The sequence below is a fragment of the Coenobita brevimanus genome, chromosome 25 (assembly GCF_032717465.1).
Source record: "Coenobita brevimanus isolate Jiangsu-jjx chromosome 25, ASM3271746v2, whole genome shotgun sequence".
Lineage (NCBI taxonomy): Eukaryota > Metazoa > Arthropoda > Malacostraca > Decapoda > Coenobitidae > Coenobita > Coenobita brevimanus.
In genome coordinates this window covers 43,656,534-43,670,799 of record NC_136978.1, presented here as the reverse complement: position 1 = coordinate 43,670,799, position 14,266 = coordinate 43,656,534, and the positions used below count along the sequence as shown (strand labels likewise).

General features: G+C 42.5%; 1 protein-coding gene across 1 annotated transcript in view; it reads left to right on the top strand.

Annotated features, from left to right (window-relative positions):
- The first annotated feature begins 1,889 nt into the window (after window positions 1-1,889).
- LOC145393833 (uncharacterized) overlaps window positions 1,890-14,266 on the top strand; it is a 36,878-nt gene continuing 24,501 nt past the window's right edge. The window contains exons 1-2 of the mRNA XM_080267876.1: window positions 1,890-1,917; window positions 4,469-4,570. Of these exons, the coding sequence (XP_080124002.1) occupies window positions 1,890-1,917; window positions 4,469-4,570 (130 nt within the window). The remainder of the gene's footprint in view (window positions 1,918-4,468; window positions 4,571-14,266) is intronic.

Below are 14,266 nucleotides of genomic sequence, written 5' to 3'. Positions count from 1 at the left end.
TATATATATATATATATATATATATATATATATATATATATATATATATATATATATATATATATATATATATATATATATATATATATATATATATATATATATATATATATATATATATATATATATATATATATATATATATATATATATATATATATATATATATATATATATATATATATATATATATATATATATATATATATATATATATATATATATATATATAATATATATACTATATATATATATACAGTATATATATATATATATATATATATATATATATATATATATATATATATATATATATAATTTGTTTATTTACATAGATAGATAGATGGATACAGATATATATATAGATAGATAGATAGACAGATAAATTGATTGATTGACTGACTGATAGATATAGTTATAGATAGACAGATAGACAGAGATATAGATAGTTGTGGAAACATCTCTAGGAGTGACCCTATAATCCAAGCGCACCTACTGATTTTCACATGCAAGGTTGTGCACTCTAACGCAGGATATTCACACGCAAGGTTGTGCACTCCAACGCAACTCTTTACAGTACTTCACTATAACTCGCTAAGGATTTTTACATGAGAGGTGTTTCCCTGTAGTTAAGACCATATGGTGCTTAACTGTAGCGAAGCAGTCTCAGATCCCACATCTATTTAATACTTGTGTACCTGTTGATTCTGTAGCGGCCCCTGGTTTACCTAGCCATGAAACCAATGCACTTCAGAAATTACGAAATATTTAGCTGACTTGCCCCAGCTGGCCACATAGGAACCTGGCACAGTGACAGTGTGAAGTGGAAGTCTTGCAACAGATTCTGACCTTCCCACAGCACTGTTACTTGGTCATTTCAGCTGATACTTGACAGCTTCCTCCACGCACGCCAGTGCCACCAACAAACATGTGATTACGTCAGGGTTGTCAACTGTACCAAAGGCTAGACCTCTACTACACACTGACGTTGTCGCAGGTTCATATGTTGCCAACTATCTGTCTGTCTGTCTATTGCCAGACACCTCAGTCCCGTAAAGGGTGGCCACAAACATATCGCCTCCATTTCGTCCTGTACTCCCCACACTCGCAGCCCACCTCTCGCCGAGGCAACACCTCCACCGCTGTTCCCGGAGGGACCAGCTCTCCACAGCAACCGTACCAGCCGAGGGACGGGCCTGTCCTATCCAACTGAGGAAGTGCCCTGGTTAGCCCACCAGGAGGTTGAGGCTCCTCCGCCCTTTATACCCGGCCGACGACCCTCTCTCCGCCAATACCTTGACCGGGGTTGTGCCCTTGCTTCCATCGGGACTGGGCCTCCCCTTTACGCTTCCACCTGCTGCTGCTGGAGAGCTGGGCGAGTCGTTTCGCCCTTTCCATCAGGGGGAAGGGGGTTGAGGGCAGTGTCGGGGCGGCTTTACATCTCAACACTTTGTCGGCGCCCCCTCCATCGGCGCCACGCAATCCACCGTACTTTCGCCGTCCCGCCCTGCCCTCCTCGACCATCGTGTGCTAGTTTACCCAACCACCGCGCCTTCCCCTCTCCTTGTTCGCCACCTCGTCAGCCGTTTTGTCGGCCCAGCTATGCTCTCATTTGGAGGGCTATATGTCTGCCTTTTTCCCTGACGGGCTCTTTTGTTTGCCCGTTCCCCACCACAGCTGTGGGGAAAATATTTCAACAACAACATGTATTCCCCATGTCACTGCCCTTCTCCCAGCTCACACCTCCCTCTCACTTATGTTGCCAATTGTACATGATAATAGTGTATAATATTTAGAGGAACAGCATGACACTGGGAGAATTATGTGTGGATTATAAATTGTCTCGGATTTGGCGTAAATTCTGTGCTTAGTGTATTATTATTAGCGACATGAGTAAGAGACTGTGGCGGCTATTACGTGGGTGAGAATAAAATATATTCAGATGTCAAGATGGGGTTGGGGGAGTTAAGGAAGACTAGGGCCAACTTCATCGTTGGTTAAGGAAGATCCCTAATACCTCTTTTTAAGCGATTTGTTTGGCTTATACATTACTACCCAAGTGATGAGGTCTACATTCTCGTCAGTTAAGGAAACTCCCTAATGCCTGTTCCGGGGCGTTTTATTTTCCTTATTATACGTTATTATTACCCATGTGGTCAGGCCCGCATTCTTGTCGATTCAGGAAGCTAACACCTTTCCCTAATTTTTTTTATTACCTCGCCTTGGACGGAGTCTGGAGAGGTACTGTTTTTGGTCGAGTTTCTTTGTTTCTTTATCTGTTTCTTTGTTTGTTGGCAACATTATGGAAAACGGCTGAATGAAATTACATGAAACTTTCAGGATATGCAGGCACTGGTCCCAAAAGAAAGTGGTTAAATTTTGGAGGTAACTGAGTGACACTGAAAGGACAAAATCAAGGTGACAGATTTTCAGAGAGCTATAACTTGAAACTGGTTGAAGATAGAGATATTTACCGTTATCAGCATACAGGAACTCTCATATGGGCTTTCATTTGGCACCAAGACTTCTGACCTTGAGTGGCCTTGAAAGGTCAACTCGAGGTCGCGGATATTCAGGGGTCTATAACTTGAAACTGGTTGAAAATAACTGGTGTCGGGCGAGGTTTGTTGTGCATGGCACCGCTTGTTATACGTTACCATTTTGATTAATGTTACTGAAATCATTGTAATACAGCCGTGCCCTGCATAAGTAAGGTAGAATATGTTATTAACCAGCCGGATCCAAAAATAACTTGCTGAAGATGAGGTGATAGGAAGCTTCTTAAACTACGAGAATGCGGGCTTATATCTAGCTCATGAATTTCGAAATGATCCTACTAAGCTGAATAAAATCACATGGGGATGGCAGAACATAAATACACTCGTACAAGATGTCAGTATCATGAAGGGGGCACTGCAAAGTAAGAATATGATTAGCAGAATGCCAATGTCTCCTTCACTCCAAGCACGCTCTCTACATGGTAAAGAAAATCGTTTGTATGCAACAAGAATGAAATAAAAGACATGATGCTGATAAAGAAAGTGGTAGTATACTCTGTTCCTCTAACTTGGCCTAAAATAGCCATCTTTTCATCTTTAATGCTGTGTTATGACAAGATATTAACACTAGAGAATGGTGCTTTTCCATTGCAACACTCTCTGCTCAACTTAAAATTGATGGTTTGGGCATATGGAGAGAATGGATAATGAGCGACTTGTGAAAAAGATATGGATCTGATGTGAGAGGTGTAAGACTGAGAGGAAGACCACGAATAAGACGGATGGACAGTGTGAAGAGAGCATTAGATGCAAGATGGATGGATGTAGAGCAAGGACGGGTGGCTCCGCGTGATAGGAATGAGTGGAGAGAAATTGTGAATGAATAAATGGTGATCCCTGAGGGGATATACTCCTGCATTTGGTCTGATCATCTGATCAGGTCAGGTACGGGTAAGGAGATGGGTCCATTTTGATGTGATAAGGGTAAACCAGCTCTCCTGTCGAGCCCTGCTGTGGATGTCGTTGATTGGATTGTGCAGTTGACCCTCGTGTGGTGTGGTGCGGTGAGGGTCTGTCCCTTCTCCCCTTGGGACTAAGATACTAGTAAATGTGTGTGTGTGTGTGTATGTGTGTGTGTGTGTGTGTGTGTGTGTGTGTGTGTGTGTGTGTGTGTGTGTGTGAGAGAGAGAGAGAGAGTGTGTGTGTGTGTGTGTGTGTGTGTGTGTGTGTATGTGTGTGTGTGTGTGTGTGTGAGAGAGAGAGAGAGAGAGAGTGTGTGTGTGTGTGTGTGTGTGTGTGTGTGTGTGTGTGTGTGTGTGTGTGTGTGTGTGTGTGTGTGTGAGTAAATTGGGAGTGTCGTCCTGTCTCGGCTACCCCCCTTTCTTTGGGGAAAGCAACCTAGGTATATAGATAGATAGATAGATGGTGTTATTCATGAAGAAGTACTGTGGAAAGAACGTACAGCCGTAATGTCTTTTACAGTCTCTGCGCCACTCGAAATCAGCTGCTAAAAGAACAAAAATGTGGGTCAGGACAAAGTGAATGAACTATAACAAATGTAGACTCAGGTTCATTTGAAACGTGAAACCGGTGGACTGCAGGAGAAAATTACAGTCTTCCTGCAGCTCATCATCCTCCCTTCGGGGGATAGGGAAGTTGCTGAGGGACGCACTTATAACAGAGGAGCTCCATCACCCAGTTATATCAGTGCCACCTCGTGAAGGCGTCCTTTTTCAGCAACTCTTGACATGAGTAATGAAGACCTCCGTATTCCTTCACTTCAATAGGTCTCTGCAAGTGTAAATAATAGCTGGAGATACTACTGCCACCACTACTACTACTACTACTACTACTGATAATAATAATAATAATAATAATAATAATAATAATAATAATAATAATGTAAAAGACATTCTCGTAGTGAAGCAGTGACCTTTCTCATGTTTCATGTCTAGTTCTTTTTTTTCCAGACACCAATATGCTGATGGACAGGATCGTGGCAGCAGCAGCAGCTCTTGGGTTTATTTGTATGGCCGCATTAAAGACTGCTAATGGTGGTCAGCAGTATCCAGGTTAGCAGGAGTGCACACTCTACTACAGCAGAAAAAAAAAAAATCTAATATCGGTATATTCCAGTGTCACTAAAATCTAAAAAATCTGATTCACTTTCGACTAAATTCCCATGCACTGCAATGAATATAACATGACATTGAAAATCTACTGTATTTCATTTTCGGTTACATTCTCAGGCACAACACTGAATACAGCATGGCAGTGTTGGATTAAGGTCGTGAACTGACAGTGCCCTGAACAGTTCAACCGAAAATGTCACCCAAATATTTATATTGTTATAAAGTGAAGATACAAACGTTTCTGCCTGATTTTACTCCTTATCAGATAGAGGGTCCAGGTAGGGCCAGAACTGTTATACACTATTTCGGTAGTGTTTTATGTTGAATACGATTGCAGTAAGTGGGTGTAATTTCTTCCATCATTACATACAAGTTCAGAGGACAAAGATATTCTTCTCAGTGCTGACTTAATAATATATATAGTCTTTGCGGTTATCCTATTAAGGTCAAAAGGCAGGAGACTAAATCACTGGTAAACATAAACTGCGTCTGTGAACACCTTAAGAGTGAAATACGACCTCTGAATAAAGATTCGACCTTTAAATACATATACTGACGAACTAACAGATATTAATTAATAGAATGATCAGAGTCTGTGCAAGTTAATTTTAATATAATTCACTGTCATGACAAGTAATTACATCACTGAGACAGGACTACTAAATGAACACAGATGGAGAGTAATCATGACAGACGAAGAAATAAAACAGATTCTTTATTAAACTTCCGAGTCAAACTCATTTTACACAATGGTTATAACAATACGTTCTGGACGTGGTAGTGAAACATCTCGCTTAGACTTTGTACAGTCACTTCAAGTGGTGCCGCAGGACTGAAAACTGACTAATGTTTATCATGTTTCAAAAAGCAAAAAAAGCACAAACCAGGCAGTCCATGTTAATTATTAAAATGCTAAGTCCATTATTGAGAGATATAAAGGATGTCGCACCTAGAATCCCTGAGGATGATTAGGGACAAGTAACATGGCATCAGAAGAGGAAAATAATGTCTGTCTGATCTGCTTGAATATCCCGTGTTTACAATAAGAAACGAACGACTGCTACTTAAGTTTCCAAGTTATTTGATAAGGTATTAAAAACAATAACGGGCTGAGGAAGGAGCTTGGAAACTATCGTAACCGATATGGAGTGGACGGGAAATTGTTGAGTGCTGTGAAGAGTATGTACGAGGGAGCTAGGGCTACGGTGCGAGTGGATGGTGAGCTGAGTGAGTTCTTTGATCTCAATGTGGGACTGAAACAGGATTGTGTGATGTCTCCATGGCTGTTTAATATATTCATGGATGGGGTTGTAAAGGAGGTGCAGGGTAGGGCAGTGGATGTGGGGGTGGCTCTAATGAATGAGGGTGAGATTTGGAAGCTTCCGGTGTTGCTGTTTGCTGATGATACAATACTGTTGAGTGAAGATGAATGAGAGTTGCAAGGTTTGGTGAATGAATCTGGGACAGTGTGTAGGAGGAATCTGAAAGTTAATGTAAACAAAAGTAAAGTTATGGTGTTTGAGAGGAATGAAGTCACAGAGTGTGCAGTGAGGTTGGATGGTGAGGATATGGAGAATGTGAGTGCATTCAAGTACTTGGGTAGTGTGATGAGTAAGGATGGAACTTTGGGGGATGAAGTGCGTGAAAGGGTACAGCAGGGAAGGAAGGTTGTTGGTACACTGAAAGTAGTGATGAGAAATAGGGAGGTGAGTATGGAAGTTAAGAAGTCACTGCATGATAGTATTGTGATCCCTACCCTCACGTATGGAAGCGAGGCATGGACCTTGCAAGAGGGGAAACAAGTCAAGAGTGAGAGCAGTGGAAATGAGATACTTGAGAGGAGCATGTGGAGTGACGTGGAGAGACAGGTTGACGAATGAAGAAGTGAAGGAACGTTGTGGGGTGGGTGTGGATGTGGTTGAGAAGATTAGGAGAAATACACTGAGGTGGTTTGGACATGTGGAGAGAATGGAGAATGAATGACTGACTAAGAGGGTGTATGTAGGTGAGGTGGAGGGAGCGAGAGGGAGAAGTAGACCGAGGATGAGATGGAGGGATGGAGTTGAGAGGTATATGAGGGAGGGGGGGGTGAGTTGGGGGGAGGGTAGTCAAATGGTGGGTGACATAGCGACTTGGAGGCGTTTTGTCTGCGGCCACCTTTTGCGGGATTAGGGCGTCGGGCTATAGATAGATAGATAGATAGATAGATTAAATAACCAGTTATCAGAGAGGAGACCGATAAAACGCTGATGTTGTTTCTCCCCCCTGGATGACCTTCAGCAGTGGGGTTGCCTAATACTCACCTCTTAATCTTATTGTACAGTATATTATTCAGCTAGTCAGGTCAGGTGCTGGTAAAAGGGATGGGTCTGTTATGATGTGGCAGGGGTAAACCAGCTCTGCTGTCGCGCCCTGCTGCGGATGTCACTGATTGCATTGCGCAGCTGACCTTTGTGCGGCATCTGTCCGTTCTCCCCTTTGGGGCTAAGATGCTAATTGAATGGATAAGTAAATGGGGAGAGTGTCGTCCTGTCTCGGCTACCTCCCTTTCCTTGGGGGAAGAAGCCTAGGTATTTAGAGATAGATAGATAGATAGTATATTATTCGTATAGAGGATGTGACAAAGGCGTAGGGTTAAGCAATACAGTACCCAGATTTGCATATTATGTTGACTGGAAATGCATTCTTCCCTAAAACGACGGGTTCTGAATTTTTAAAAAATACATCTTAGAAAAAAAAAAAAAAAAAAAACTGAGTGGTCGTCGAAATAGCAACCGCCTTCAAAACTTAGTTTTGTTTGTTTTGTTTTTTTCCTCAGTGCAAGGAACAAGGAACCAAAGGCCAGAAGCCTGCAAAATGTTCCCTCCAAGAAAAAACAAAAACAAGATAACAGAGAGTCAAATCCAACATTCGTTCATTTCGAGATGCCTGGACACACTGAGTTTGAAAGACTGGAGATCATAGGCAGTAGGAAATACAGACAGAGGGAGACAGTTCCAGAGTTGACCTGTTGCATACATGAAGGACTAGAAGTAACGGTTATTTCTTGCATTAGAGAGTTAGACAGGAAAGGGATGAGAGTTTGTTGCTAGACCGGTGTTACACGCCCACAGTAGTGGTGGAGGGACGCAAGCAGACAGTTCACAGGAGCAGTGATCACTGAAGTGGCGATAGAAAAGAGTTAAACCTGTAACAGTGCGGTGAAGAGACACAGGTTGAAGGCAGCCACAAAGAGGATGAGAGTTATGAGATGAAAAGCCTTTGACTCCACCCTATTGCAGAGCTGTATGTGGGGAGCCTTCCCACACATGAGAGTTGTACTCTACACAGGGACGAAAAAAAAAAAAAAAAAAAAAACGTATAAAGTCAACGACAGGGCAGGAGTAACGAAGGCACAGAGTTGGCTTCGCACACCCAATATCTTGGAAGCAGATTTTACAAAAGAGGTAATATGTTCTTTCCAAGATAAATCCCGAGAGAATGAAACTGCAAGTATCTTTAAAGATGATGTAGGATTGAGCAGGATATTGTAAAAAATTAGAGGGTACTCCTGTGGAAGATATTGTCAAGTTGATATATGTAAGAACTGAGTTTCTGATGCATTTAAAACAAGATTATTTTTACCCCATTCAGAAATATGAACCAAGTCAGACATTAGGTGTGTCATAGCCTTATCCCTTGTTTGTTCAAGTAACTGCTGGGATTGGCGCTGTGGGAAGCAAATAAAAGGGTGAAGGGTGGAATCATCAGCGTACGGAGAGGATTCGATGTACACAACTGAGAAGGTCATTAGTGTATAAAAAGAAGAGAGCTGGTGATAGGACAGAGTCCTGTGGAACACCACTACTGATTACTCTACGAGAAGAAAGGTGGCCGTCTACAACAGTGGCTATAGAATGACCAGAAAGGAAGCTACAGATGAAGGCACAGATAGAAGGATAAAAAACCGTAAGAGGGCATTTTGGAAATGTAAGATTTATGCCATACTCGATTGACAGCCTCTGAGATGTCAAGTGCAATGGCAAAGCTTTTGCCAAATTCCCGAAAGGTGGATGACCAGGAATCTAAAAGGTAGGTGAGAAGACGGCCAGTAGAGCATCCCCGACGGAACCCATTCTGACGATCACAAAGAAGGTTGTGATAGGAAAGATGTTTTTTTCTTTTTCTTGTGTGTGTGTGTGTGTGTGAAACACATATGTTAAAGCAATAGGGCAATACTTAGGGGGATGGGAATGGTCACCCTTCTTTGGGACAGGTTGAATGACAGCAAACTTCCAGCAAGAAGGAAAGGCACATCTTGATAGACAAAAGCGAAAGAGTTTACCTGGGCAGAGTGTTAGCACAGAAGCACAGTTCTTGAGGACAACAGGAGGCCCCACCAGGCCCATATGCCTTGTTGGTATTGAGGACACTGATGGCAAAAACTACATCAATTGAAAAAAATTTTAATGTCAGTCGTGAGGAAGTCAGAGGAGGGAAGTGATGGACAAACAGCACCGGAATTCTCTGAGATGGAATTAGAGGAGAAAGTCTGAGTGAAGAGTTCTGCATTATCAGTAGACAAAATAGCTACAGAGCCATCAGAGTGGATAAGGGGAGGGAAGGATGATGACCTAAAGTTGTTACGAAGGTTTTTGGCAAGGTGCCATAAGGAGTGGAAAGAAATGAGTTGGAAAGCTCAGAGCATTTAGTACAAATGAAATTGTTTTTAGGTGAGCGAAGAACAGACTTAGCATGATTCTGGGCAGAAACATATAAGAGATGAGATTCAGGAGTGGGTTGGCTCCGAAACCTTATGTAGGCCTTCACCTTGTTGTGGACAGCATTAGAACAAGCATTATTAAAACAAGTTTTTCTTCTTGCATTAGACAAATGATATGAGAAAGGAATGAATGCTTCGATCCCCGAGAAAATAACCTCCGTAATGCGCAAGACACACTCAGATGGCTCTCGGCCATGGAAGCAATAATCATTCCAGGGAAAATCAAAGAAGTACTGCCTGAGGGCCTCCCAATCAGCAGCTCCAAAGTGCCACAACTGTCATTTCTTTGGAGGGTCCAGAGACTTTACTGGAGCAATTGGACAGATTAAGGTGATAAGGTTGTGATCGGAGGAAAGATTAACAGCAAAAGCAGAACGGTTAGTTGTAAAGAAGAGGTCAAGTATGTCGGAACTCTCTCCAAGGCGGTCAGGGATACGGGCAGGGTGCTGTACAAGCTGCTCTAGGTCATTAAGGATAGAAAAGATGTAGGCTTGTTCACCAGGTGGATCAGTGGAAGGAAAGGAGAGCGAAATGTGGTGATGAACATTGAAATCTCCTAAAATGGAGATTTCAGAGAAAGGAGAAATGGATCGTATGTGTTCCATCTTACAAATAAGATAGTTGAAGAATTTTTCATAGTCAGTAGAATTAAGGGATAAGTAAACGGCACAGATATATTTAGTCAGAGGATGATAGGAAAGCTGAAGCCAAAGAGTAGAAAATTCAGGAGATTCAACTTCATGAACACGAAAGAAAGATATGTTGTTGTGTACATATACACAACAGCCACCATTGGCTTTGAAATGAGTACAGAGAAAGTAGGAGGATACAGAGAATGGTTTGCTATCAGTCGCCTCAGACAGCTGAGTCTTAGTTAAGAAGAGAAGGTGTGATTTAGAGGAGGAGAGGTAGTTTTCAACAGGGAAAGTTAGAGGAAAGGCCGAGAGTTGCAGAAATGATTAAGTGAGTCAGACAGTGGTTCCAGGCTTCCCGCTGGGTCGTTACCTGGAGAGGGGAGGATGGTGGGGGCTTGGATGGTCTCCCCCCCTGTGGACTCCAAGGCTTGATTGGTCATTGCCATGTTTGTTTGTTAAATTTGGAATAGGAAATGAAGTGTGTAATGTGCATGCAGTTTGGTGTTCTCAGTTAGAGGAACTTGTATTGGAGAGCTTGCTGCCCTAGTCTCTGTATGTTGTTATCTAATATACTATAGCAGTAGTCATGTGTGTGTGTATCTGTGTGTGTATTTTGAGCAGCTCAAACTACACATTCAAATCGCACCAAAATTGGCACAAAAATCACAAAAAATTAGCTGATGTGAAAAAACTTGGTCCCATCATGACTGAAAAACTTTTGCTGTATTTAATGAGCGATCAAAGTTTGACCAAAAAAGCCGCTCCCAGCGTGAGTGCGTGAAATTATGGTTGCATTCACCATAGAGTTTTTGATGGCTTTATATCTAATATACTATAGCAGTAGCCATATGTGTGTGTGTGTGTGTGTGTGTGTGTGTGTGTGTGTGTGTGTGTGTGTGTGTGTGTGTGTGTGTGTGCATTTTGAGCAGCTGAGTGACAACTCTAGTCTAGAACAGCTCATAAACGTGACTCGGATTACCTGAAAATATCACAACGCACTCTTGAAGCGCAAGGAAAGGATTGAGAAGCACGAGAAAATGAGTGCAAAGCACGAGAAAATGAGTGCAAAGCATGAGAAAGTGAGTGCACAGCGCGAGAGCCCTCTGCAGGAGCATGTGCAAGAGGGCCCGAAGGGCCCACGAGCACTTGTATGTTCTATGATGGAAGTCTTAAAAATAATTCTGAACTTGAAATGATCTATCTATCTATCTATGAAATGATGATAGAAGGAAATCACAGCATAAATGTGCATTCCCACCCACAGCAGGACACTATGAAACCAAGAGGCTCACATTATACGCATATAATACCACAGTTGTCCCTAAGAAAGATAACTACACTAATACCTTAGTTGGCTATAAAAGTGTTTTCTGCAATAACACCTTTCGTTAGTATGCATCATCACCATCATTATCACCATCTCTCTGGAGCCAAACTGTGCCTTGCCCACCCACAGTGACCTATAGACTGGGAAACACACACACACACACACACACACACACACACACACACACACACACACACACACACACACACTTTTCAAAGACTATAAGATTCATGTTTCAGAAAACATAAAATGCACTGACGGTACAGTATATCGGTAAACAAACCATTTTCCTGCTGCCTAGTAGGTTAATCAGACAAGTTTTAGAACTAAACTAATAACTGAACTGGTGTGATCAGAACGTGTTTAAGGATTGTTTACTTAATTCCATCATCTCTATCTATCCATTGCCAGACGCCTCAATCTCGTTCGGGGTGGCCACAAACAAATCACCTCCACGTCGCCCTGTCACCCGCCATTTCGCTACCCTGCTCCCAACTCACACCCCCCTCTCTAATATACCTCTCCACCCCATCTCTCCATCTCATCATCGGCCTCCCCTTCCCTCTCCCCCCCCTCCACCTCTCTCACATACACTCTCTTCGTCAGTCTTTCACCCTCCATCCTCTCCACGTGGCCAAACCACCTCGGTGTATTCCTCCTAATGCTTCCTATCACATCCACATCCACACCATAACGCTCCTTTATATCCTCATTTGTCAGTCTGTCTCTCCATGTGACTCCAATGGCTCCTCTTAAATAACTTATTTCCACTGCTCTCACTCTTGACTTGTGCCCTTCCAACAACGTCCAAGCTTCACTTCCATACGTTAGAGTTGGTATCACAATACTGTCATGTAGTAACTTTTTCAGTTCCATCCACTTCCCTGTTTCTTATCGCTGCTTTCAAGGAACCAGCAACCTTTCTTCCCTGCTGTACCCTTTCAAGCACTTCACCCTCCAAACCTCCATCCTTACTCATCACACTACCCAAGTACTTAGACGTACTCACATTTTCCAATTCCTCACCATCCAACCTCGCTGTACATTCACTGACTTCACCTCTCTCAAAGACCATCACTTTACTCTTCCCTACCTTCACCTTTAGATTCCGTTTCTTACACACTCTCCCAAACTCATCCACCAAGCCTTGCAGCTCCCCTTCGTCTTCACTCAACAACACAGTATCATCTGCAAACAACAGTACAGGGAGTTTCCAAACACTACCCTCTCTCACCGGGGCCACTCCAACATCCACTACTACCCTACCTTGTACCTCTTTTATAACCCCATCCATGTACAGATTGAACAACCATGGAGACATGACACATCCCTGTTTCAACCCAACCTGAAAGAGGAAAATTTACTCAGTTCACCATCCACACGCACTGCAGCCTTAACACCATCATACATACTCTTCACACCATTCAACAACTTCCAATCTACTCCATATATTCTTAATATTTTCCACAATCCTTGTCTATCCACCCTGTCATATGCTTTCTCCAAATCCATGAAAGCCGCATACAACTTCTTTCCCTTCTCTAGAAACTTTTCCACTAAAGATCTAAGAATGAATATCTGATCTACACAACCTCTTCCCTTCCTAAGGCCTCCCTGTTCTTATCCAACTAATTCCTTTGTTATTTCCCTAACTCTGTCAATAAGTATTCTACCATACACTTTTCCTATTATACTAAGAAGACAAATGCCCCTATGATTACCACACACTTCTTTTTCCCCTTTTCCTTTGTGTAAGGGAATAATTACACTTGACTTCCAATCCTCCGGAACTCTACCTTCCTCCCAGGCCAATCTGCACATCTTCCACACCCATTCTACTACTATCTCTCCCCCATGGTTCAACATTTCACCACGCACTCCATCAATTCCTGGGGCTTTCCCCAATTTAACTTTCTTCATTGCTTCCACAACTTCTATCCTACTGATTTCTTCCTGTCTTCTCACCTCCCTCCTTCTCCCAGCCATTCCCCAGCCACTTATACTTGTATCACTTCCATCCTGTATGTTCAACAATTCCTTAAAGTGTTCTCTCCATCTGCTCACTTTTTCTCCCTTCTCCACTAGTAATCTACCATTTTTATCTTTCACTCCCCTGCTAACTTCACTTCCACCCTGTCTTACTCTTTTCACCTCTTTCCAGAACATTTTCTTACAGCCCCTCCACTTTAAACAAATTCCTTCCAAATTCCTCAACCACTCTCTTCTTACTCTCTCTTACTAATCTTTTTACCTCTCTCTTTCTTTCTACATATAGCTCTCTCTTCCGCCTCTCAACTTCTTCCATGTCCCTATTTCTCATCCATTCATTGTATGCTTTCTTCTTTTGTGCCACAGCCTGTTTCACCTCTTCATTCCACCACGCTGTTCCTTGCACCCCCCTCCGTCTTCTCTTCATCCCACACACCACATCACATGCTGCACATAATTCTTTTATGAATATCCTGCACACACCTTCCATGTCCCCCATCTGCTCCAATTCATATTTGCCCAATCGTTTCTCCTCTTCTCTCTTATATTCTGACTTTTTCTCATCCTCTTGTAACCTTTCCACTCTCCTTGCAAATACTCCTTCTTCCCGTCCGTCTATTGTTCTATTACTCCATCTTATTTGTATCTTGATTCTGGCCACCACCAAGTAGTGGTCAGAAAGTCCACTCCCCCAACCTCTATTAGCTCTTGCATGCATTACATATCTTCTCATCCATTCATCCACACACACATAATCAATCATTGCCCTCCTTTCATTCAGTTCACCACCCACCCTTCTCATCACTCGCCATGTATACCTGTGAATCATTTTGTGCCTGAAGAGGGTATTGGCTATCACCAATCCCCTCCCAGCACAAATATCCACTAATGCACTGCCATTCTTATCTATCTCAGCAGGTATA